The following is a 26,058-nucleotide window of genomic DNA, read 5'->3' as shown; positions in this document are numbered from 1 at the left end:
CAAACCAAAGCTCATTTTGAAGGAAATTCAATTATCTTTCAAATGCAATTGATCCCATGGTCATTGCATTCACCATTTGAAAAATATGACCAAAGACATTACAGGTCATTTTCAAAGTCAACAAAAAGACACTTTTTTCAAAAGGACACACAAGGAGCATCAAAAATCATTTTGACATGAGACTAAAGACATTGGTTAGAGTACTCTTTGAGGTTTCCAAAAAGTGCAAGATCTCCTTCATATGACAAAAATTGAGGGATTTACACCTTGTTGAAGTTTGCTAAATTTTGGGAAAATACATGAAATCAACATTGCTCAAAAATGTATTTTTTCCAAATGGGGCCAAGTTTTCATGGTTCAAACATCATTTCCATAATATAATGGGCCTCCCACGACCAAGACAAAGCCCACATCATTTTTATCCATTTTTGATTTAATTTTATCACATATAAGATTAAATTTAAAAAGGAAAATGGAAGGATAATGCATAGCTTGAATTCCAAGCATGACTCATCAAGAGAATCATTCAACTCTGTCCCAAGCCAAAGTACAACAGAGGGAGAGAAGAAAATCAAGCCATAGTGGCTTAAATGCCAAGCTACACATGTGGAAAAAGTCAGAAATTCAACAAAGCACTTATTGCTTTCTAGCTTAGATTTTAAGCACTTCAATGCTTATATATAGGCTAGCATACTTCAGTAATGAAGGGAGACAAGTTCAGAAACAAAGCCTTGCTTGTAACACACTTGTAATCACTTGAAACTTTTCAAAGAAATCTCAAATTCGAATTTTGAATTCCAGTCACTTTCCATACAAACTAAACATTCTAATACCTTCCTCAAGCATCACTGAACATATCTCAATCATTTCCAAGTCTTGAAACCTCATAAATCGAGCTACCTAGGCCACGGTTTGTTCAAACTAAAACTAACCTATAGCTCATAACACACGCATATCTAGCAAGATGTAGACATATATTTGAACTTAGTGTGGTGTGTAGATCGTTTCTGGACATTTAATTAAGGTTTGGTTGCTTGTATACGAAGTTACCATTTTAGGGTTCATACTCTCCAAATTAGGGCTTTCTGAAATAAGCAAAATTACAGGTTCTAAGTGGTACCACTGAATTCGTATGGACTAGACGAATTGAATGGGCATGTCGCGCCAAATTTATATTCACGTTTACACCTATTCCCTATTTTGCAGGCTTAAGCATCACTTATTATAGCGCTTTTTTACAAAAGCGCTGTCAAAGGTGTTGTCTGGAGGTTGAAGATGATGCGTGTCCTCACCCTATTGGCTGGCATGCGCGCGTGTTTTTTAAATTTGTCTCTGATTCTGTGCTTTGCAGGTGTAACTTTTACCACGTGCCTCAATATCTGGGCCATCTGATCTCATTTAATGACTCATCCAACGCATCAGAATGAATCCCCATGCCATGGACTCTCAGATTAATCACACATGATCATGTATCCTTTTATTTTCTATTTTATTTTAATTTTCTTTGTAAAATTAATTAAAAATAGTTTTAAAAATCCAAAAAATACACAAAAAATATTTTTAGACTTCTAAAATAATATATTATTTTCTGAAATAAAAATATTTTATTTTTCTTCAAAATTTCAATATTTTGCATAATTAATTAGTATATATTTATATATTTGCTTTTTAATTATTCTAACCAATCAAAAAATCATAAAAAAAATTGTTCTTTATATTAAATATTGTTTATATGTTATAAACTAATTTTGTACATATTTAGGATAATTTTCTCTTTAAGTTTTAATTATTTGTATAATTATTTGCATAATTATGTTTTAATTAGCTTAATCAATTTTAAATCAATTTCAAAAATTCCAAAAAATTAGTTTTGTTTTAAAATTAATTGACAAATATTTTGTACATTTTTTTAAACTTAATTTCTAGGTTTAAATTTATTTTCATCTTTTTTCTTTATTTTAATTCAATTAATCATGCATTAATTATAATTAAAATCAATCATAAAAAAAAGGCTAAATTACAATTTTGGTCCCCCTATTTTGGCCAACTCATGAAATCAGTCCCCCTATTTATTTTTTAAACAGTTTTGGTCCCCCATGTCCATTTTTCATTCAAAAAACACTGCTGTGTATTATTTTTTAGATACGTAGCTTACTTTTATTGACTTGGAATAAGAAATATTAATTATTGACGATGTTTTCCTCCTTTAATCATCTTCTCTGATCGTCGTCTTTTTCTCTCAGCTTGCTCGTTCATCTCTTTCATTCTCCAAAAAACGCTCTCTACGTTCTCTCTCGTTCGAAAAGTATCCCAGGAATACAAAAAACTGAAAAAATCAACATTTTTTGGACAAAAAATGGACATGAGGGACCAAAACTGTTTAAAAAATAAATAGGGGGACTGATTTCGTGAATTGACCAAAATAGGGGGACCAAAACTGTAATTTAGCCTAAAAAAAAATCCAAAAACATGCCTTTTATTTTTCTTGCAATTTAAATTCCTAGATAAATGTATAGGATGTCAAATTCATGTAAATAGGCTAGTTTACATTTCCTGCACAATCGATGTAATAGCGTAGATTTACTTTCCGCACTTTACATTTCCGCATTTTAATTTCCAGCAAATGTAAACTGCGTGTATGTCAAAGATAAAATTGAACCGTTAGATCACTAACTTCAAAGATAAAATATCTGAATCCAAACACAATCACACTTGCACCTCTTAAGGTAATCCCTTCTCATTCTTTTCAAAATCAAAGTCAAAATTCTACTGTTTCGAGTACAAAATCGAACCTTTTGTTTGTATCCGGTGAAAGGATAGATTTTTAAAGGAAATAAGGATAAAGACCTTACAACTCAGGGTAGACCTCCTAGTTTGCTTGCTCAAATCAAAACAAACAAAATTCTCATACACTGTTGTTTTTCAAAACAAAACTTTCCAAAAAGACAATACTTTGTATACATCCAAACACGGATCATTACAAAGTTAACGTTCTTTTCAAAACATCTTTCGAAAGATAAACAAACATTTTGTATACATCCGCACAAGGATCATTACAAATTCAATTTACAAAGGTATTTGAAACCACATATGAGCATTCTAAAGCAATTGAAAAATGATCGAAAAACAAGTGAGCTAAGCAAACTTAAGAGCCCATGGATAACCATGGATACAAAGGGTGCTAACACCTTCCCTTTGTATAACCTACCCTCTTACCCAGAATTTCTTAAAGGTCTTTTTTCTGTTTCTTTTATAAACCTTTCCTTAATTGGATAAAATAAAAGGTCGGTGGCGACTCTGTGAATTTTTCAAAAATGCGAAAGCATAAGCGATAAAAAAGAGTCAGTTCACGTATCTCTCCCGCTCAGAGGTATGGCCCGAAAAAAACGGAGGTCCACACTACTTAATACCTAATAATGTTATTTATACTCTTCCTCCAATCGATAAACGATGATTGTTCCACCTAGAAATCATATTTTTCGAGGAGTCCATTATCGATCTCCAAACTCATAATCTTCTATGATTGACTCTCACCTATAATCCTAAAATTTTAAAAAGTACTTTATTAACAATACATAATTAAAAGTTGATGTTACCTTCAAAAAGAATATCCCAAGTCCCTCCATCCAACAAGATAATATCACTTGTAAATTTTAAAAACGGGATGATTTATTTTTGTTGTTTGTGCTAAAAAAAAGGCATTCACCACGTTAGGAAAAATCCTAATATTTATGAAATTCCTCAAAAATAAATATAAAATGTATTATAAACGCTAGAAGGAGGGGTTGAACCTCCGACCTTGTGGTTAACAGCCACACGCTCTAACCAACTGAGCTATTCCAGCATGTTATGCATGTTTTGTTTCCTTTAAATATTTGTATATATTATTTTATGAAGAGGATGAGTCATATTTCGTGTAGACCAAACTCATTCTTCAACTTTCAAGTTTTCCTCTCAAAATATTTCAAGATGTAAACTTCAATATTTTCTCTCCATTTCCATGATCATCAAATACCTACTCATTTTCTCATTTCAAAATTCACAACCCAACTATTATAATTTTAATGGACAAATAGGAGCATCTTTAAAGGAAAAATATCAAGTAAATGTATAATAGTGTTCAACTATCATATGTCACAAGTATTTATATGTGTGTTATGGTATTATTATTGATATGTAATTTATTTTACATGAGTACTATTGTAATAAGAGTAGTATCATAGTAATAATATCATATTTTTCTTATTTCAATAATAGGCACAAATGGGATATTTACATACAAGATTTGATGATAGTAGAGTATTGATTCAAAATCAAGAGCAGATAAAAGGGATAGATGGATATCATTAGCAAACTAATATTTATGCCAAAAAGGGATAAACAAATATCAAGTAAATTCATCACCCCCTTATGAAGATCTACAAATTGAATAGAAGAGTTAATATTCATTTACCATTTTGAATTTTGTCATGAATGGGATGTCAATCTCTTTCGATATACTTGGTTCTTTCATGAAAACTAGGATTTTCTAAAGTATGTACTCCCTCCGTCCCATATTATAAGCAAATTTCACCTTTTCATATTCGTTGAATAGTTAATGTATTTGGTCTATCAAGAAAGACTATCACATTAAATAGGTACATGTGTTCCTATTGAAGTGTAAACATCTTTTAAAAGGTATAAATTCCATTAAATGTATGAAGTTGTATGAGGAAGAGTGTCATATTATGCTATGGAAGAGTGTCATATTTATTTGATTTTCACAAAATAAAAAAGGTACATAAAAAAATATTAAAACCATTTACATGTCTCCTAGTGTGCACATGAAATCTAATAACTATTATGGAAAGCATAAATTTGAAGAGGTGAAAAAGAGGAAATATGTGGATCTATGTGCTTGCAAGTATTGTCAAGGTAATCTAAAGTGGATGAGTTTGTTAATATCAAAGTTTCAATTAACTGTTTAGTTTTGATGATGTTAAGACCTGATATCCAATGATGTATAGTGAAGTCTTTATTTAAAGATAGCTCAAACTATTGAAGATGCTCTCATTACCAAAATGTTTTATCAAGATATCCTTTTGAAAATGCTCTTGTTCAGATGATAAGAAGACTTACCTCTACCATCAAGTCTCATTGAAGTCAAATCTACCATCCAACGATGTTCAATTAAAGACTTATGTTTCAAAATTCTCCATTTGCTTCGTCTCTCAACTCTTTGATAATGGTAATCAACTAGAAGAATTCTCAAGCCTCATCAAATTATAAGATTAAAGGTTCTTGTAAGATAATGATACAAAGACTTGAATCTTTAGAATTACGAAAGAGAGAAAGTGTGAAATCTTGTCTGGTCGTGTGTGTCTGAGTGACAAAAGTCTTGTAAAGGTGCAAATGTATATCTAGACTCACTAAGGCAAAGTCAAACACACAATTAAAACCTTTGAGAAGCCTTTTTTTAATTTGTTAAAATTGTTTAAAAATATTTTTAAGGCCTATCTAATTGATTAGAGAGTTGTCTGATCAATTAGAAGCATGCTTACAACTGTATAATCAATTATACCTAACAGAATAATTTATGATTTCAATTTGTAACGCCTATAATCAATTGAAGCAATTTCTTAATGGTTGGAAACAACTAGAAATGAAAACATTCCATTTTGGGGTCTAATAATTAATAAGCATAATCGGTTATGAGACTTAATTAGCTCAGGGATTGTTTCCGTTTTTGAGCCATGTTTTGTCTTATAAATAAAGAGTTTCTCTACCATTTCTAATCACTCAGAAAATGATCTTTGCTCATACTTTATCACTATCTCATATTTTTTCTATAAATCTCTATTTTTCTCACTTGAAATTTTGCCTTAGTGCTTTGAGAGTGTTCTTGTGCTTAGTGATGATCTTTGTTCTAAGTGAAACACATATTTGTAATCTACCCAGAGTGTATTATCTCTTGTGTAAGAAGTAGTTTGGTTGCGCAATAAACAATTAAAAGCTCTTGTTTGGTTTGGGGATTGTCTTAGGAAGTGTATACTAGGTTTGTGAGGTTTTCCTGCTATAAAAGCTATCTATTTTTCGTGAAGATCATCTAGAGAGTCATCACAAAGGTTCTTGTGATCATCCTGTGTAAAAGCTCTATTCAATTCTAAGATCAGCCCGTGTGAAATCTCATCCAAGGTTCTTGAGTTAAACCTTTATGAAAGCTCTATTAGATTTTGAGATCAACCCATATAAAATCTCAAGGAATGGTTGAGAGATTAGCCTTTGTAAAATCTACCACAAAATTTCTAAGCTCACCGTGGTATAAAAGCTCTATTAGGTTAGGTGGTATTACCCTAAGTAAAACTCTATCTCGGTTCGGAGGTCAACCCATACAAAATTTATGTTTGATTCAGAGGTAGCTAATCAAAACTCCAAGGGTAGAGAATTCTCAAAAATTAGGGGAATATATGCCTATATGCTTGATCAATAGTTTGTACAAACTAGTTTCCAAGATATTAGTATCAATACTGAAGGGAGTAATTAGAAATCTGGTATCTAATAATCAGAAAACTTTTATACCTAAAAGACAATTATTAAATGGTGTAGTGGTAGTGAATGAGATCATAGTCTCGGCTAAGATAAAGAGAAAGGAATGTATTATGTTGAAAGAGGATTTTGAAAAAGGAATATGATCATATGTTTTAGGACTACTTGAGATTCATGATGGGTAGGTTTGGTTTTGGTGCAAATTGGATGTAAGCATGTATATTTGAAGAAACCTATTTAGTTCTATTGAATGAGAGTCCAAGTAAGGACTTTAAAGGTACTAGGGGTCTAAGAGAAAGGGACCATTTGTCCCTTTTTTTGTTCATATTAATTGTAGAGGGTCAGTGAAGAATAGTGAAAAAGGATTCAAAATTGAGAGCTTTCAAGGGATTCAAGGTTAGTGACAAAGTGGAGTACCAAATGCTGCAATTTGCAGATGATAAACTTTTGGTAGGGGAGTTCTTGGAAAAATCTAGAAAGTATCAAGGAAATATTTAAAGGGTTTAAATTAGTTTCTAGATTGAGATTCAATTTATTCAAAAGTAAAATATATGGCTTAAATACAAGATCGCATTTCATGGAGGAAGATTCTCGATTTCTTTCATGTTGCATAGGCACCATCCCATTTAATTTCTTAGGAATACCAGTAGGGTTCAACCCTATAAGAGTTTCAACTTAGAGAGGTATTATTAAAAAGATGAAGAGAAAATTGTCATATTGGAAAGGAAGATTTTTATCAATAGGAGGTAGGATCACACTAATAAACTCAACACTTAACAATATCTCCGTCTACCTTCTATCATTCTTCAGAGCTTGTAAACAAGTGGTTAAAAACAATAAAGATCCAAATTGACTTTCTATGGTTTGGGCCCAAAGATAAGAAATGGATAGAATGCATAAAGTAGAGTACGATATACAAGAACAAAAAGAAGGGAGGACAAGTGTTAAAAATATGGAATCATTTAAGGTGTCTTTGATGAGCAGATGGAAGTGGAAATTGATGAATGGCCAAGAAGCAATATGGAGAGGGGTCTTTAACTATAAATATGAAAATTAAAGTGGAAGGTGCTCAATTATGAATCATAGAAAAGAGAAAATAGGCAAGAAATAGTTACTTTGGTGGAGGGATACTCAGTCCCTTGGAGACAGTATGAACAGTAATCTTGGATGGTTTACTAAAAAATGTGAGGAGAAAATTAGGAGAAGACAATGAGACATATTTTATGAAGAAGCATCTGGATTGGTCCATAGTGTTTAGCAAAAACATTTCCAGCAATTTACAGTCTAACAGTACATAAAATGGCAAAGATAAAGGATATGGGTGTTTATCGGGGCTTTTAGTAAACAATAACGAGTTTAGCTCACTTGAATGAAAAATCTCGAGGATAATTTGTGCAGAAAAAGATACAATGAATAGTATTTGGGATTTGGATTTAAATGTTTGTATAAAGACAAACTGAACGTAAACTTTAATTACAATAAACTTTGGATAAAGATAATAAACCAAAAGTGCAATAAATGACACTTAAGTAAGATGTTTTAATTAAAGAAACTTGGAAAAGTAAAAGACGAGAATGCAGACACATACATTTCTCATAAACTGTTTCACTTTATAATTTGGATACTTCAGTTCTATAAAGAATAAATGAGATTTTTGCAACCCATATTGCATGCATGAGCCTGCATTATATACTACGACAATGGTTGTTTCCTTGGAAAACAACATGTATCCCCTTACGTGGACTTCAACTCTTTAGTTTGTTTCCACGCGTCTTGAATGTTTAAGCTGCTGCAAATCCACCATCATGCTGATAACTGCTCTTGAACCTCTTAACTGCCTCTGTCGAGTATTTTGGGTCGATTCCTATAGCATTGTTGAGATACCTAGACATGTTTAATCTTTAAACTTAAGAAAATCCTAAGTCCCCAACGTCAGATAGACGCGACGTGCCGAACTCGACACTTGTCGAAGAGCTTATTAGCATAACCCTTTTTGAGATTCTAGACATGTTTGAGAGAGAGTGATTCTAATCGTGTGGATCTGTTCCTAAGATTCCTACAAACCAAACCTAACACGTTACTCGAACCTTTTTTATCATCGTGACTAGTGTATCAAAGGTTGAGTCTTTTCATACTTAGTTATATTTTAAACATAGTTATCACTTTTCTGTCGAATTCCTTGACCAAAACATTTTGGCTAACAGTGCAGGTGGAATGGAAGAGTATGAAAATGACAAATTAGTACATCCGAGAAAGGAAGTCTAGAGGATATAATAGCACTTTATGAGGAACTGTCAAATTCACTAGCAGGAATATCACTTGTACTAGATCTGAAAGATGCAGAGGGTGTTCACATTTAGCTCAAACTTTTGGATAGAAGATTACGTTGAACAGACAACCAACAAAAATAAAACTTATGAAGATAGGAGTGATTCATAATAGACATGAAGAGTGTGTTCTATTTTAGAAAACAAGAGAATTTGTAATATTTATTTTTTCAGCAATGCTATCTAGACACTATTTTCTACACCAAATACTTACACCGTATACACTGTTCACCGTATTTATACGGTGAACAGTAATTTTTATTAAAATAATATTATTTTTAAAAATTATAATTTTTTTTAAAATTTTTTTTTTTAAATTTATTTTATAACATAAATATGAGGTTGTATCATTAACCAACTTCACAATTGTATTAACCACAAAAATATACGTCATTAACCACTTATTTTACTTATAATTCATTAACCACTTTCAGTACTTCATTAACCAATAAAATACATAGTATTAACCATGTTCTGACACTAAATTATCAATGTATTAACCAATTTTTAAACTCTATTAACCAATTTTATTTTACTATTTAATTTATGTTTGAGAACTCATTAACCATATTATGAACTGTATTAACCAACTTTATAAAACTATTAACCAAAGTCTGAACGATATACATATTAACTTTTTATATCAGAATATATATTAAGCAAATTTTAAACCGTACTAACCAAATTTTAATATTCCATTAATCAAAAATAATTTTTAAAAAATGAAAATATATATCAAAAATTTAAAATAATAATAAAAACAATGTTCACATATTTGTGAACAGTACATTGAATGTAGGTGTATGGAATTGGTGTCTTTTTATTAATAGGCAAAGGAATTCATTCAAAGAGAGCACAAGGGGTACTCGAACCCGGATTACAAATTCCCCGAAAAAACACCATTAAGAAGTCGATCATAGTGTCACAGTATACCAATAAAAAAAACTTCAATAGTGAAGTGAGGAAAATCTACCAGAATTAATCCATTTTCAAGAGGAGAATTTGATGGAGTAAATGCATTCTTCAAAATTCACCATCTTATCTTTAAAAATGACAGCATTTCTAAGAAGCCATAGTGACCAAGAAACAGCCAGCCAAATAGCATATATCACCTCTCTAACTGTCTTCTTTTTTGTCTTAGCAAAACTGTATGGAAAGTCCACGAAGTCGAACACTGACATGTGTTGGGAGCATCCCAGCCAAGTGTATACAGCATTCCAGATCCTTAGACTAAACACACATTCAAGAAAGAGATGGTTTCGAGACTCAGAAAAACTACCACAAAGCACACAGACCTTCTCCGCTTCCGCTAGCTCAATTCCTCTCTCTAAAAGATTATCTGTAGTTGGAAGCCTATTCGGAATATACCGCCACCCGAACATAAGGATGTTGGACGGAACTCTCACTTTCCATAATTGAGTGCAGAGTTTACATATTCATTAACGGTTGCAGTGTGGTGCAGAGTTTGCCGAAGAAGAAGCCACGGAGCATATTATGCTATTTGCAAAACAACTGAAGGGCAGAATAGCAAAACACAAGGAACTGGTAATTTGGGTAGCAATTTGTTGAATATATGACTAAAGAGGAATGGTATTTTGTTTAATAATGAGTTATGTGTAATTGATTATTGTAACAAGGGTTTATAATTGGTAGCAAAGGGTTTATAATTGGACTTTTTAAAAATGTAACGAGAACTTTGTATTGGATTTGAGTATTCTTGTACTCATATATTTAATTTGCTTATGAAAAAAAAGGTGCTCTTATTAAATACTCCCCTGGTTTTATAAGAAAAAAAACACATTTTTCTTTGTTACAATTTATAAGCAAAAATTATAAATTTAATTTCATTTAATCATCTTATTCTTAAAATGCATCTTTTTGAATATAAAATTAAATATAAACTATATTTAATATATTTTCTCTCTATTTTTCTATAAACAACAATCAATTGAAATTGTTTTTGGTGTAATTTTCTCCTTTTCTTCGTGTAAAAAGGTTCGGGAATCCTTTGTTCTCGCTTTAATATATTCTTTGATTACACAAAAAAAAATTGAAATTGTTTTTACCCTATATCCCATAAAATATATTTCAAAAAAGACACAAACATTTAATTTTCTTAATAAATATATAAAATTAACTTTTACTTATAAATTGTTTTTTTTATTTACAAAAACAAAAATTTACTTATAAATTATTCCGGATTAATAAACATATATACCGAAACTCTTCATTTTGAAAACCAATACTGTCGTCTCTACATTAAAGAACAACAAATTTCATATAATGAAATCAACTCTCATACAATAAATATCAATGCTAAGTGCTCAATCAACAATTTAAATAATTGAACATTACATAACAAACTCAAAATTCCAGACCACATAGCCCAATAAATCACTACCCTAAAAATTTTATTTCTTTTGAATCAATCACTAACCTTAAAATAGCTAAAACAAACTAAAAATTGTCACAAAGACATAAACCAAATGAATAAAGACCAAAAAACTACTGAAAAAACAAAACATCATGGAGGAGGGCAAAATGTAATGGCATACCGATTTGCCAAACAAGACATAAGCCCAGTTAAATCATCATAAGCATAGGTATAAGCTCTAGGACAAACACTCTTAAAAACACGAGCAAACATAGTAGGTTTGCAACTTTTCGGATCAGCAAATTCACCAGTGCAACAATACTTATCTGATTTCGTAGCCAAACAAGCACTTTTACACCCCACAACTTTCCCATCATGTTTCACAACAAGTGAAGAAGGACAACAACCGTTCAAATCAGCTGCACAAGCAGCATCACCACAACCACCTCCACCACCACCAACACCAGCAGGCTTCATTGACATAGGAAGGTTAAAACCGTCAACTAAACTAACATCATAGTAATGCAAAGGTGAGTCTGAGGTTCCAAGTGTCATTTCAACAAGTGTAGCTGGAGGGACACCACCAGTTCCTTTGCATTTCAACTGGCCGCCGCAGTCTCCGGTTTGACACGTGCCTTTTCCAGTTGTTTCGTCGAAACAGCAGCCTTGTCTACCCCAGATTCGACCGGCCCAATGGTTAGGGAGTTGGATAACAAATTGTTCGCCGCTTGGAAGATGGAATCCACCTCCTTGAATTGTAGGTTTTCCTCCATTGCTGAGAATTCCTGGCCATACACTCTCTTTGCAGTTGTTTACAATTATCAGCTGTATTCCTGTTCCATTCCCATCTCTAACAACAACACCTGATATATCATATAACATAAGAATTTTAACGTAAGAATAGTAATATATATAAACCCTAGAACACTATGTGCATGAAAAAACGAAGAGTAGATAGAAGAGTACCTGCGGTTGTGACAGAGATGGTGGAGAGAAGAAAGCAGAAGAAAAGTAAGGAAGTAGTCATAGGGTTTTGGGATGTGGAACCGTTTGTGGTAGCTCTATGGTGAATTCTGGAATGTGAAAGTGAGTGATATATAATGTATGTGAGATGGTGGTGCAGAAAACGAACGTGGGTGCTCTTTCATCGCTTTCCACCCAACACACTACTTCTGAAATTTCTCTATCACGTTTAATATCCTTGCTTAAGTTAAAGATTAATTAATACAGTAGTTAATTAATGATAGAATAATTAATCTATAATAGAACATGTGAATGTGAATGAATGACAAAATTGTAATGGGTATTATATACTTTCTTTTTGGCTTGTATTAATTTATAGGTTAAGTTTAGAATTTTTTTTTACTTTATATTATTCTTATTTTAGAATATGAAAAGTATATTAGATGTTTTGTTTGCCTAAAATAGCCTTATTTACTCATATCAGCCACGGTATTATTAATTAATCATTTAATTAATAACTTCTACTATATATTAATAATATTTTACGGACTTTTTTTTTGAAAATATATTTTATTTTAGTTATAGATGTAATTAACAATTGTTTTAATAGATGAACATGATCTTAAATAAACAGAGATCAAACAAACATTGCATGTATGCCTAATTAGTTGGAATTGATAAAATGCTAATTTTGAATTGGTGGTTCAAGATGGACTTGGATCCTTTTCTTTAAATTTTTCTCTCCAATTATTCTCTTCTTCTATTTATTTATTTTTCTTCTTAATTTCATTAATTCTATTACACTTAGTTTTGGTGAAAGAGACAAAAGGAGTGAAGAAGAGGATCCATGGTCGGTTCAAGATTCTTAGAGACGAGTGTATGCCTTTTGGATGGTATATACTACAATATAAGTTGTAAGCTTTCAAAACACTTTTTAAGTTGTGGAATAAAGAGGAGTTTGATAATATGTGTTGGATTTGAGACTTCACAAAAGAGGGGGGATGAATTATGTGATTTGGAAAATTACGATTTTGAAATTTTTTGACAATTTAAATCAGAGTTTATGAAAATATTTTCTACATTTAAGCAGCAGAAATAAAATATTTAAAGTGCAAAAGTTTCAAAGTTAAAGGCAGTAGAAGAACACCAAAAATTATAAAGGTTTGGTCAAAATAAAAAAGGACATATTCGTCTCCCCAAGACTTGGTCTTGAGAGTTTCCAATAATACTCGAGAGTTTTTAGTAGGAAAGACTCACGAACCCCCTTATACAAGGAAATGGTGGTTGTCCTTCAACCAAAATATTACAAGATGAATGATATGAGCTTTTGCGTCTTTTCACTAATAGCTTATTAAAAGTGAAGTGGTCAAGCTTCCTTCTCAACTGTAGATTGAAGTGGTTAGTCTTCTCTCCACGAAAATGGACCTTGTAGAGGTTAGTCATCAAGTTGCAAAATATATATGAGCTCCCTTTTGGTTTTAACTGGATAACCAAATAACCTTGAGATTTTAACCGGGCTAATCTTAAAACCTATGAAGATTTTTATATCGCCTAATCTTTAACCAACCAAGAAACAAGAGAAGATTATCAAAGCTAGATAATGATCAACCTGGGAACTTATCACACAATTCCCAACCATAAGCTTTTAACGAGTTTAGCTTCGAACCACATATATAATCCCTATTTGGACAATATTCAACCAAAGTTTATAAACATAGTTTCCTTGGTGAATTTATACAATTCCACCCTTCTAGAATTACATAAGAGACCTCACTCACAAATGATACTTTTCTCACAAAAGTATTTGGTTATAAGCACTAAGTCAGAGAAAGTTAAAATAAAACTTTAGAGAGAGTGAGTGTCAATACACAAATCCGTGTTCTAAATGATTTGAAATGATAATGGAGCATCTATTTATAGGCTTGAGGTTCCCCAAAAAAGGAAATATCTTTTAAGCAAAAATAGATGTTGCTAATTGATTGACATAATCGATTATGGTTTGAAAACCAATCGTATTTAATTTCCAAAAGGGAAATATAAGATATATAGTTGTTGCATAGAATGTGGGTACATTCAACTTGCCTTGTGTCTTAAGTACGCGATAATCTAATAGGTTAGCACTTTGCTTCAACCGATTAAAGAAAGTCAAAATATGTTTTATGGCTTTTTGACTACTCCCATCCTATTCTATCCAACTTCTATATGTTTTTCAAAGTGTTTTATTTTGGCAAATCATTTGAGAAAAAGGTTTTAGTGTGTGTGTGCTTATAGCCGTTTACTTCTATGAAAAAGTTCCTTTCCTTTTACATAGTTTCACTCACTTACTATTTTAAGATAATTTCTCTAAGCCTTGTCGGATGTGAGTTTTTTTTACTTGCCTGAGATCTCTTGAGGCTTTTGATAGAATCCAGTTTATTTATCTTTATTTAATAGCCCTGTTTATCAAATCTTTATACTCATGGCTTGCATCTTTAACCGCTTAAGTGCATCGTTTGACTTATTATTGGTTGCATCTTTATCATGATGGATATCTCTATTCTTTTCTTTATAGTTGTCATCATCAAAATATAATTTCTTGATTAAATTATATTACCTGCAAAACAAGGTTCCACGATATGGAGTTTTAAATTATGAGTAGGATGGATAAGTTGGTTCGAGATTCCTTTTCAATTTTTGTTTAGTTGTTTCGTCAATGATTGGTGTGTCTTGAGTTAAAATAGTGACAACCTTTTTCATTCTTAATTAAAATATATTCTTTTTGTACTGTCGTTTAAAATGACATATCAGCATTATATTAGAGAAAAGACGCAAACACCCACATCTATCGTCTTGTACTATTTGGTTGAAGGTCAACCACCATTTTCTTGTATAAGGGGGTTCGTGATCCTTTCCTACTAAAAGCTCTCAAGTATTATTAGAAACTCTCAAGATCAATTCTTGGGGAGAAGAGTAGGTCCTTTTGATTTGATGGAACCTCTATAATTCTTTGTGTTTGTCTTCTTCCCTTAACTATTTATTTTCTCCTATTTAATTTTTGTTGCTTATACTTTTAAATTTTTTTTCAAACTCTGATTTGACTTGCAAAAAGTTTTCAAAACCATATTTTTCAATCCACACAATTCACCCCCTTTTGTGTGTGAAGTCTCAAGTCCAACAAAATGTGCTTCTCTCGATTGACACTGTATTTGTGTAATACTTCTCTCAAGTGATATTGTATTACATATTACGATTCAATTTCTGATGTGTTTCTCTCAAGCGATACTGCACTTGTGTAATAATTCTCTCAAGCGATATTGTATTACATACTACAAATACTATTTAATTTCGGATGTGCTTCTCTTAAGTGGTATTGCACTTGTGTAATACTTCTCTCAAGTGATACTACATCCTTTGATTCAATTTTTGGTGTGTTTCTCTCAAGTGATACTGTATTACATCCCATGATTCAATTTTGGGTGTGCTTCTCTCAAGCGATGCGTCACCATAAGGTCACTTCTCTCAAGTGATACTGCACCACATCTTGGTGCTTATCTCTATTTAATACTGCACCATACCGATCTTATATGTCAGTTACTTCTCTAACATCAATTTAGGCTTATCAGATCCTACCTATATGGCGACAAAATAACATCCACGTCAAAATTCCTAACATCTTGTCCCTCCCCTAGGAGTACCATCTTCAGCACGGGCCAAAATAACCGCTAATTCATCATCTATGGGAAAACATTAAATACTTTTACACCTCCATTTTACAACATCTTATTCATCATTTATACATCATCATTATGTCTTTTATACATTCAAACATCACTTATTACATATGCATCACAATTAGATATATCAATTCATTTTAATTAACGAAGGAAGAATAATAATTATTATAACATCCCAATTATAATCACAATATTTTCACAAGTAATTATATTTACCAATAATAATTTTTCAAATCAAGTAGTCATAAATCTCAATTTTGTCACATCAAATTCATCATTTTTATGTACTTTATATCATCACACATCACTTAACATAAAAATACACTGATAAGTAAATTAATTCATAATCTAGCACACCAAGTATTCAATGTTATGACAATAACGACAAATGATCACATCTACTCATTCATCATATATAATAAGCTCACAATTATATTAATTATTAAATAATTACGATAATTAGATAACTACAATAATTTACACATGAACAAAACGAAACTCAATCTTTCATAATAGCATTAATTATCACACATTCAACATAAATTAAATCAATCAAGACCTTAATAAAATTTATAGTTCCTCTTTTAACCTCACGCTTCCAAATTTGCATATTTATTTAATTATCACTCAAGGGCTACAACTATTGTAGTGAACCCTAGATGAATTTTGAGAAATACGACTCTCCCGTTCATCTTACTTATTTTACACTCATGACTCGAACGCACTCTCATCTCGTACCTTATTTTGACACTTTCACGCGCTATTATGAATCCACTAGCAAGAATCTTCCTTTCATTTGACTCATCATCTTCTAATTGGTCAAATTTGACATTAGATATTAAAAATTAAATATGAAAATAAACTCTAAAAAAACTCAATTTTAAAATTTGGGTTAAATAACATACCCCAATTTAGAGATTACATTGATGGATAATATTGATAATGTCTTTACGATCGTTTTGGCGTTAGTTCCACTTAAATCGGAGTTACGACGAAGAAGAAAACTATAAAATTTAGGGTTAATAGTGATTTACCATATAGGCGAGATTCAGTTTACCCCCTCTATAATTTTTTTTGGATTGCCCCCTTGAAATATGAAAAGTTCTATGTTTTTGTCCCCTATGACCCCCTGTAAAATTGTTTTTTTGATTTACCCCTCCGATTTTTCACTATTTTTTACACGCTTAGGGGTATCCTAAAATTACAGAGGGGTAATCCAAAAAAAAATTATAGGGGGGTAAACCGAATCCCGCCTATATGGCAAGGGTAACGTATGATTATCCCTAAAATTTAACTATAGAAGAAAACTATACCTTTAGGAGGATAATAGAATGAATACAAATTTAAATAACTATACAATAATAATTAACTTAAAGATAGAAAACACATACATAAATTTGAGATGAATCAAATAAATTTAATTGGACACTGACATTGTATTTCAATTAACCTCATTAAATAAAATATTTTGCGTAATTGTTTGAAACCAAAGTTCCTTTCTGCTTCCGCATACTGTTTCGTTTCTACTTCTTCTAGCTAGTGGTTTATGTATTTAAATGCTAGTGACATTGTAATTAGTATCTCTTATATGAGTATTTTCAGTATAGTCCGATTTGGGATCAATTTTGTCATCAAGTGGCTCTAGTTCCATCCCGATCGCAGTTGTAGGAGATCAGATCGTAGTCCTTCCTATCAAGTCCAACGTCAATCATCACTAAACTTATTAATAATCTAATGCACGAAAAAATATTCATCATAAATAATAGTGCAAACATTCACATAGACTCATTTAAGAATAATAGCTACTAATTTATAAGGGTATACATTTATGAAAATTATAATACATCAAATTTGGGGTGTTATAAGATTTATCTACCACTTCACCATTTAATTGATCAGTAAGGATAAACGAACCATTGATTAAAGTTTTTCACAATTCAAAATTATTACTTTAAAGAAAAATTCCAAACTTAGCTTTCCACAATTCAAACTTCACACTATTAAATGATGGAGGTGTGTTTAGAAAAGATATCTTGTTGGAAATTATCTTTCTCCTGAGACGATTAGTTCTTAAACAAGAGTTAGACTTTGATGTCACTTGTTGGACATGTGACTTTACAAACGGGGTGTGAATTGTGTGTTTTAGATAAACTTTAGTTTGGAAAACTTTTTGGATTTATTTATGAGTTAAAAAACATTTTTAGAAAAGGTTTGAATGTAAGCAATGGAAAAATTAAATTTAGAAGATAAAGCGCATAAAATAAAAGTTAAGGAAAAAGAGAAGAAATCAGAAACTATATAGGTTCAGTAAAAAACAACTTAGTCCAATCCTTAATATTTGATCTTGGGAGTATCCAATAAACTTAAGAACTTTTAATAGGTTGAACTCTCGAACACCCTTATTTAAGGAAAATAAAGTTTGTGGCTAACTTCCAACCAAACAGCAAACACTGAAAGAAACAATGAGTTTTCCTTCCAAATGACGGATCAAAGCAATTAGTCTTATTTTCACAAGAAACTTGGAGCGGTTAGTCTTCAAGCTTTAAACCAATATTTTACACGGGTTAAGCTTGAACTTGAGAGAGCTTTTAACATCGGGCTGAGCTCGCGAACCGAATCACGGTTTTATACCGAGCTAACCAAGAACCTAAGAGATTTTATACCAGGCTTATCTCCAAACTTAATAAGCTTTTAATACCGGAAGGAGCTTGAATCGAATGAAGACTTTTACACCAGCTAAGCCTTCAAACCGAAACATGAACTTTATACCTAAATCCCCAAAAAATGAAGCTTTTAACGAGTTTAGATTAGAACACAAATAAAAAATTCTTAAATTGATGAATTATTCAACCAAGGTAAAAATTAACTCCCTTGGTGAATTTAAAAATCTACGCTTCTATAATTACAACTGCCTCACTCGCAAAATGACTTTCTCGAAAGCGTTGCAACTGAAATTTTAGTGAGAGAAAGTAAGAAAGAAATATTTTAGAATGAGAATGAGAAGTGAGGAATGATAGCTCAAGTTTTTGGATGTGAAAATATGTGGGAATTGACCTCTATTTACACCTACAGTTTGACACAAAAAAGGAAAATTGTTTAGGCCATAATTGACGAGCCAACCAATTGACATCATGCATCAATCGATTGATAGGCCTAAAAATAATGACTAATAAGTTTAAAAATCCAAGATAAGATATATAGTCATTGCCTATCATTAAGATGATGTCTTAATCACTTAGGGTGCATTTTTGAACTTACCCAATCAATTGGATAAAGGTGTCAATCTATTGGCAAAGACAAAAGTTTGCCCAGAGCTTTTTTGACAGTTCCTAACTTATCTGGCATGAATCAGGCATTTTTGAAAGTATTTTCTAGAGAAAAATACGTTTAAATACTTGTTTGTGTGTCTGTGATTATCCGTATACTTTATGAGAAAGCCCTAATGATTTTATAATTAATATTCACTTAGGCGCATATGGATAGACTTTCACATACTTCATTTCTTTGTCAGATGCTTCTATCTTGTAGACATTTGCTTGAACTTTAGTTTTAGATGAGACTTTAGCTATATTCAATTTAAACACCATCATCAGAGAATGAAACTTATCAAGCTCTATTGATCTGGTTGTATCTTTAATCGCTTTACAATTGACTTTAGTTGTTGTCATCAAAGACTAGTTGTTATCATAAAAAACATTCATCATCAAAAGCATGTCTGTCTTTAATGGAACTTTCTTGATTAATTACCTGCAAAACAAGGTTCCATTGGCTTCTCCAACGATATCGATATTCTACTATCAAGAATATGAGCGGACAATAGGCTTTTCCTTCGTTTTGCAATGGAGAAGGTACCTCGAATATTGCCACCTCGTATATTGTGCTTCCTTAGAAAAGGAGAAAGTTGTATGTTTTCTTCTAATCTAATAACGTTTCAATCAGGAGTTAGAATTTGTTATTGTATCATATTGTATAGGTTATTCATCAGACCATTGCTCCTTGTATGCCTAAATTTTGTTTCAACAGTCGGAGACCAAGAAACTTCTCCGATACGATCATTAAAGGTTGAAGTGGATGTTGATTAGGTGGTGCGACTAGACTAAGTGATTGACTAGGTTGAAAAATTGGGAGAGGTTGGGATATTCATTAAACGACTCTTGAAGGAATCTCGTTTGAATCAGCTAGATCTAATGGTGAAGTTACTAACACTAGATCATCTGATCTTGGAGGAGGATGAAGTAACCATAGTAAGAACGATTAATTTGTTTGATTTATGGTAAGGTAATCAATAGCTCGACGATCAAAGATATGAGATTTGTGATCTGAATCTTCGATGTAAGAATAAAGGTTTCTTGTTGAAGTTTGTAGGAATCAAAAGTTGGTTTTCATATACGACGCCATTGTTCCTCGAGGGAACTAGAAATGTGAGATGGATCAATGCGATTAGAATTTTGATGTGATGCACTAAACCTTTCAGTATGGAGTTGCATGAGTATAAACGCTTTGCATGGAATGTGATTAGTCATTTGAAGACCATCCGACTGGTCTAGACGATGCGTGATGAATTATAGATTGATATTTTTTACGTTTAAGAAAACGAAAATCATCATTCTTTACATGTGGTCCCCAATAACATTCCTCTTAGGTTTCTCTTACGAGCCCTTCAGAACGTCCCAAAACAAAACATTTCAAAAATTTAAAATAATTAAAATCTTTAATATATTAAAACAGAATACATGTTTAGGCGCCAACTTTAGACCAAAATCCCGCCTAAACACGTGCAGCGCACGGGGTAAAGTACTAGTTTCAATAAAAATACATTCCAATTTGTTTTCATACAAATAAAATTCTAAAATTTAGCTTATTGAGATTAACAATATTTCTTGTCATTTTACATATTTTGAATAGTGTGTATAATATAACTATGGGGAGTGACAATTGAGAAGTAGACTATTCATGCTAAGTGGTCTAACCTATTATGTGGGCTTAGTAATGGCGAGTCGGTTTATTATTATAATTTTAATAACAAAAGAAATAAACAAAAGGGTTTGGTTTGAGGGTAAACCAGTGTGAGAAGTGTACAAAAAATATACAAGCAGCAGAAGACCGGCTTCGGAGGAGAGGATCGGCACGAATATCGGTTCTTCCCTTCCTCGTGGCGAAATAAACCGGTTCAGTTACCATCATTTGACCGCTGAAACCGGATCCACTCAAATCCAACCCAACCGGAGCACTACTTCTCTATACCCTAACCTAACCGGTCCATCTTTACGGTTCTCATCTCTCTCATACGAACTCGGTTCTTTCTTCTCTCCCACTCATAAATCGATTCAATAAACCGGTATTGTATGTACTTTCATTCTTCCTCGTACTATCTCTTTTCTTAAATTTAAGGTTTTTATTTGATAAACTTAAGGTTTATGTCTATGTTGCAAAGATTGAAACTTTACGATAATATATCAGTGTAGTGATTGATTATGAAGTTGGATAATAACTAATGTGAAATTGCTTGTTGTTTGTTGTAGTTTACACTAACTGGGTTGTTCTATGGATCCAAATCTTGAACCGGTGCCAATTACTTCACAAAAACATGACCCTGCTTGGAAACATTGTCAGTTGTTTAAGAATGGTGAGAAAGTGCAACTCAAGTGTATTTATTGTCTTAAGATGTTCAAAGGTGGTGGGATTCATAGGTTTAAGGAACACCTTGCTTGTCAGAAAGGGAATGCTTCAATGTGTAGTAGTGTTCCTGCTGATGTTAGGATTCATATGCAGCAGAGTTTGGATGGGGTTGTGGTGAAGAAGAGGAAGAGACAGAAGATTGAGGATGAGATTATGAATGTTAATCCTTTAGCTACTGTTTTGAATGGTGGTTCTAATCAGATGGATGTGAATCATATGGTGCAGGGTGTTGGAGTTCATGATTCAGTGGAACAAAATTCAGGTCACATGTTATTGTCTTCCGGTGATGGAATGAGTAAGAATGTAGAGAGAAGGAAGAAGATTAGAGCGACTAAGAATCCTGCGGTTGTGGTTTATCAAAACTCTGAGGCTGAGACTGTTGTTGCCTCCGGGGAGAAGAATGCATTGTTCCCGAAAAAAGTGGATAATCATGTTCATATGGCGATAGGAAGGTTTTTGTATGATATCGGTGCGCCTTTGGATGCTGTGAACTCAATCTATTTTGAGCAAATGGTTGAAGCAATCGCTTCTGGAGGGTCGGGTTTTCAACGTCCCTCGCACCACGAGCTTCGTGGTTGGGTTTTGAAAAATTCTGTGGAAGATGTGAAGAATGATATAGATAGATGCAAGATGACATGGGGCAGGACTGGCTGTTCCATTTTGGTTGATCAATGGAGTACAGAAGCTGGCAGAATACTGATACGTTTTTTGGCTTATTGTCCTGAAGGTGTAGTATTTCTGAAATCCTTGGATGCGACTGAGATATCGACATCAGCGGAGTATTTATACGAGTTGATAAAACAAGTAGTGGAAGAAGTTGGGGTTGGGCACATTGTGCAAGTGATTACATCGGGAGAAGAACAGTATGCTGTTGCCGGGAAAAGGCTGACCGATGCTTTTCCTAACATTTACTGGAGCCCTTCTGCAGCTCATTGCATTGATTTGATACTAGAAGATTTTGGAAATCTCGAGTGGATTAGTGCAGCAATTGAACAAGCTAAAACTGTAACGAGATTTGTCTACAATTACAGTGCGATTTTGAATATGGTTAGAAGGTATACTCTAGGGAATGATATTGTGGACCCCTCGTCCTCACGCTTCACGACAAACTTCACCACATTGAAACGAATGGTTGATCTTAGACACAATTTACAGGCCATGGTTACGTCTCAGGAATGGATGGATTGTCCATATTCAAAGAAAACAGCAGGCTTGGAAATGTTAGATATTTTAAGCAATCAAACGTTTTGGTCGTCGTGTGAAATGATTGTTCGTCTGACAGTTCCACTCTTGAGAGTTCTGAGAATAGCTTCGAGTGAGATGAGACCTGCAATGGGATACACTTATGCTGGCATGTACCGAGCAAAAGAAGCGATTAAAAAAGCGCTTATCAAGAGGGAGGATTATATGGTGTACTGGAATATTATGCATCAAAGATGGGATAGGCTTTGGCATCATCATCTTCAAGCTGCAGGCTTCTTTCTTAATCCGAAATTCTTCTATAGCATTCAAGGGGATATACACAGTGAGATTCCCTCTGGGGTGTTGGACTGCATAGAGAGATTGGTACCTGATACACGAATCCAAGATAAAATTACCAAAGAGTTACACTTGTACAAGTCAGCTGCAGGAGACTTTGGGAGAAAGATGGCAATCAGAGCTAGAGATAATTTGCTTCCTTGTAAGTGGCCAATAATCTATTCAGTTAGATAATATAATACTAGTGTAATCCCGTATCTTACCGGGTATTGAACCTGTACCTATGCATCATATCTTTTCACTTACATTTTCCGTTTTTGTAGCTGAATGGTGGTCGACATATGGAGGAGGCTGTCCTAACTTATCACGCTTAGCAATTCGTATTCTTAGTCAAACATCAAGTGTGATATTCTGCAAGAGAAACCAAATTCCTCTTGAACAAATAGTCAATACAAGGAATTATATAGAGCGCCAACATCTTACTGATCTGGTCTTTGTTCATTACAACCTCCGATTAAGACAACTGTAAGCTTGAAATGTTGTATATCGATAAATAGTTTCAACGCCGTTGAAGTTGAAACGAACTTATATTGATTGAATCAATTGATTTTCTTTCAGGTTTATGAATAAAGAACAAGAATATAGTGACCCCTTGTCATTCGATAACATTTCTAATGTTGAAGACTGGATCAGGCCGCGGGAGTTATACATAGAAGAGTATGGGAACTCAGATTGGATGGCACTCGATTCGTCTTCCGTTAACACAATACTTTTAAGGCCTTTAAATGATGAACCTGAAGAAATTTGTGAAGGTAAACTAAACTTTAGTCTATTATAACAGCTGTTGAAACTACTGGTAGGCTAGCGAGGTAGAAAATGTGATTGACTAACATGTTTTCATCTGTTTGCAGGGTTTGATGATCATGAGATTTTCCTTGGTCTGAAAGACGATGAGAATGTAAATCCTGGTGACTCGTTCGAAAACCATTAGCGAACGACGAAAAGAACCATGCTTGCTTGCTGGTATGAAAATTAGTCTTAAAATTAAAGGGAAACTGGGGACGATTTTACTTGACAGGTGAAAGGAAATAAGTTGTTGATGTATTGGTTGGTATATGAGTGGCAATGTTCTTCTACAGTATTTGATTGTTTTGTAGTATTTCTTAGTTTACAACTTTTGGGAACTGGAACCTCCAAATTTTCATTTTTGATAGAATTAATGTCGGTTCCACCATTTTGAAGATGGTTATTAGATAAAATGGTGGAATCTGTATAAATTTTATTCAATAAAAAAGTTGAAAAGATATTTTTCTTCTGAGTTTGATTTGATGATAATATTAATTAAACGAGGACACTATATAACATCTGAGTTTAAACTTGAAAATCTCTAGATTCTGTGTTTGAATTTTTCAGTGATTATTGTCACTTTGTAATCACTTTTAACAAATTATCTTTATTGTGTAAAAAAACTATTTTTATTAAGTGTTCCTGCAAAACACTTTTGATCTACTTCCTGGGAGAAGATCCCAGTGAGGTCACACAAGAGTTTGTAAACTTTAGTTTTAAGGATTTGAGCAGTACAGATGATGCAAGTTCAAGAGAATAGATGTTTGTTTATTCTTCATTCGAGAGCCCTATTTATAGTCTAGGAGTGATAAATTACGACATTAATGGAGCAACTTTTGGATTTCCTCCATAATATCCGCTATCTGTAACCTCCGTCGTCTATCTTTAAAGAACCATAACCTCTGTAACGGTAGCAGCTTTTGAGGGTGGCAAAACGGACCGTGGCTCGCCGGCCCGCCCCGCGCACCCGCCAAAAAATGGCGGATTGGGTTGACATTTTAGGTCCGTCGTGCGCCATAGCCCGCCCCGCCGAAACCCGCCGCCCGCCATAGCTCGCCTCGCCAAAGCCCAAAGCCTGCTAAAATCCGCCGCTCAGTCAAAATCTGCTATTTTTTAAGTTAATTCTACTAATTCGAATTTTTGATGGTTTTATTTTATACATTTATTTGTGAATATATGCAATATTTTTAAGTAAAATTTGTTAAAAAAAGCTTTATAAAAAATTGTTTTAAAAACTATGTGAAAAATATAATTAAAATGTAAAAATAATAAATAAAAAAATAGATGGGCAAGCCCGCCGCCCGCCAACCCGCCACCTTGGCGGGGCGGGCTAGGTTTTTATGTCCATTTCAACTTGCGGGCCTGCCCGCCCCGCTCTTTTTTTTGGCGGGCATATGACGGGGCGGGGCGGGCCGCCCGCTTTGCCACCCCTTTCGTATATGCGTAACCGTCGTGGTCGAGTTGAAGGTAGGTCCCTGCCGAGTTAGAGGTAGGTTCCTCCGAGCTAGAGGTAGGCACCTGCCGATCTGGAGGATGAAGACCAACCGAGCTGGAAGATAGTTTCCACCGAGCTAGAGGTAGGCAGCTGGAGGTAGGCACCTGCCGAGCTGGAGGATAGTTCCGGATTGAAGGTCCTCTTAACTTATCCTAATTTGCTCTCCAAAACGCTTTTTGTCCCACCTCGTATCTTCGTGCCGACTTCCATAATCGGTCTAAAATATCCCAAATATTTCATTAAGTATTGCTATATTTATTATTATTATAAATGAAAGGCTTAATTGTAATTTTAGTCCCCTTATTTCCATCTTTTTTGAGTTTTGGTCCCTCTATTTTAAAATCCAGATTTTTAGTCCCTTTATTTCATTTTTTTTTTTGGATTTTAGTCCCCTTCTAATTTGTGGCTAAATTTTGAGGACATGACAATTTATTTGATGACGTGTCATTGCCACATATACATCAATTAATTATGTCATATTTTATTTTTTTAACTATAATTTATAAATTATTTTTATTTTTAAAAAATCAAAATAAAATGAAAATATCCTACTTGGTGGGTATGGTGGTCTATATATATATATATATATATATATATATATATATATATATATATATATATATATATATATATATATATATATATATATATATATAT

At 33.0% G+C, this 26,058-nt stretch overlaps 2 protein-coding genes and 1 non-coding gene across 4 annotated transcripts; 1 reads left to right on the top strand and 2 right to left on the bottom strand.

Annotated features, from left to right (window-relative positions):
* Nucleotides 1-3,770: 3,770 nt before the first annotated feature.
* Nucleotides 3,771-3,844, bottom strand: TRNAN-GUU (transfer RNA asparagine (anticodon GUU)). Its single transcript has one exon. It is a non-coding gene; the product is annotated as a tRNA-Asn (tRNA).
* A 7,532-nt stretch (nt 3,845-11,376) lies between these two features.
* Nucleotides 11,377-21,165, bottom strand: LOC131658327 (thaumatin-like protein). Its single transcript, XM_058927634.1, has 3 exons — nt 21,158-21,165; nt 21,007-21,047; nt 11,377-12,089 (listed from the first exon to the last, which is right to left on the bottom strand). Exons 1-3 carry the CDS (start codon nt 21,163-21,165, stop codon nt 11,377-11,379), a joined length of 762 nt encoding a protein of 253 aa, XP_058783617.1.
* Nucleotides 20,939-24,798, top strand: LOC131661873 (uncharacterized). Of its 2 annotated transcripts, none has more exons than XM_058931518.1 (5): nt 20,939-21,245; nt 21,425-23,262; nt 23,384-23,585; nt 23,679-23,872; nt 23,972-24,798. In XM_058931518.1, exons 2-5 carry the CDS (start codon nt 21,447-21,449, stop codon nt 24,049-24,051), a joined length of 2,292 nt encoding a protein of 763 aa, XP_058787501.1. In that variant the 5' UTR covers nt 20,939-21,245; nt 21,425-21,446; the 3' UTR covers nt 24,052-24,798. The 2 variants fall into 2 exon arrangements, with proteins under 2 accessions (XP_058787501.1, XP_058787500.1); XM_058931517.1 differs by having other exon boundaries at nt 20,940-21,240; nt 23,972-24,797.
* Nucleotides 24,799-26,058: the final 1,260 nt, after the last annotated feature.

The sequence above is a fragment of the Vicia villosa genome, linkage group LG3, assembly GCF_029867415.1.
Source record: "Vicia villosa cultivar HV-30 ecotype Madison, WI linkage group LG3, Vvil1.0, whole genome shotgun sequence".
Taxonomy (NCBI): domain Eukaryota; kingdom Viridiplantae; phylum Streptophyta; class Magnoliopsida; order Fabales; family Fabaceae; genus Vicia; species Vicia villosa.
The sequence above is the reverse complement of the archived record's forward strand: the minus strand, read 5'-3'. Positions and strand labels throughout refer to the sequence as shown.

Coding starts and splice junctions, on each gene's coding strand:
- LOC131661873 (XM_058931518.1), top strand. CDS start 21,447: ATGGATCCAAATCTTGAACCGGTGCCAATTACTTCACAAAAACATGAC. Junction 23,586..23,678: donor AACCTCCGATTAAGACAACT/GTAAGCTTGAAA, acceptor ATTTTCTTTCAG/GTTTATGAATAAAGAACAAG. Junction 23,873..23,971: donor ACCTGAAGAAATTTGTGAAG/GTAAACTAAACT, acceptor ATCTGTTTGCAG/GGTTTGATGATCATGAGATT.
- LOC131658327 (XM_058927634.1), bottom strand. Junction 12,090..21,006: donor GATCCTCTCCTCCGAAGCCG/GTCTTCTGCTGC, acceptor ATGATATATCAG/GTGTTGTTGTTAGAGATGGG.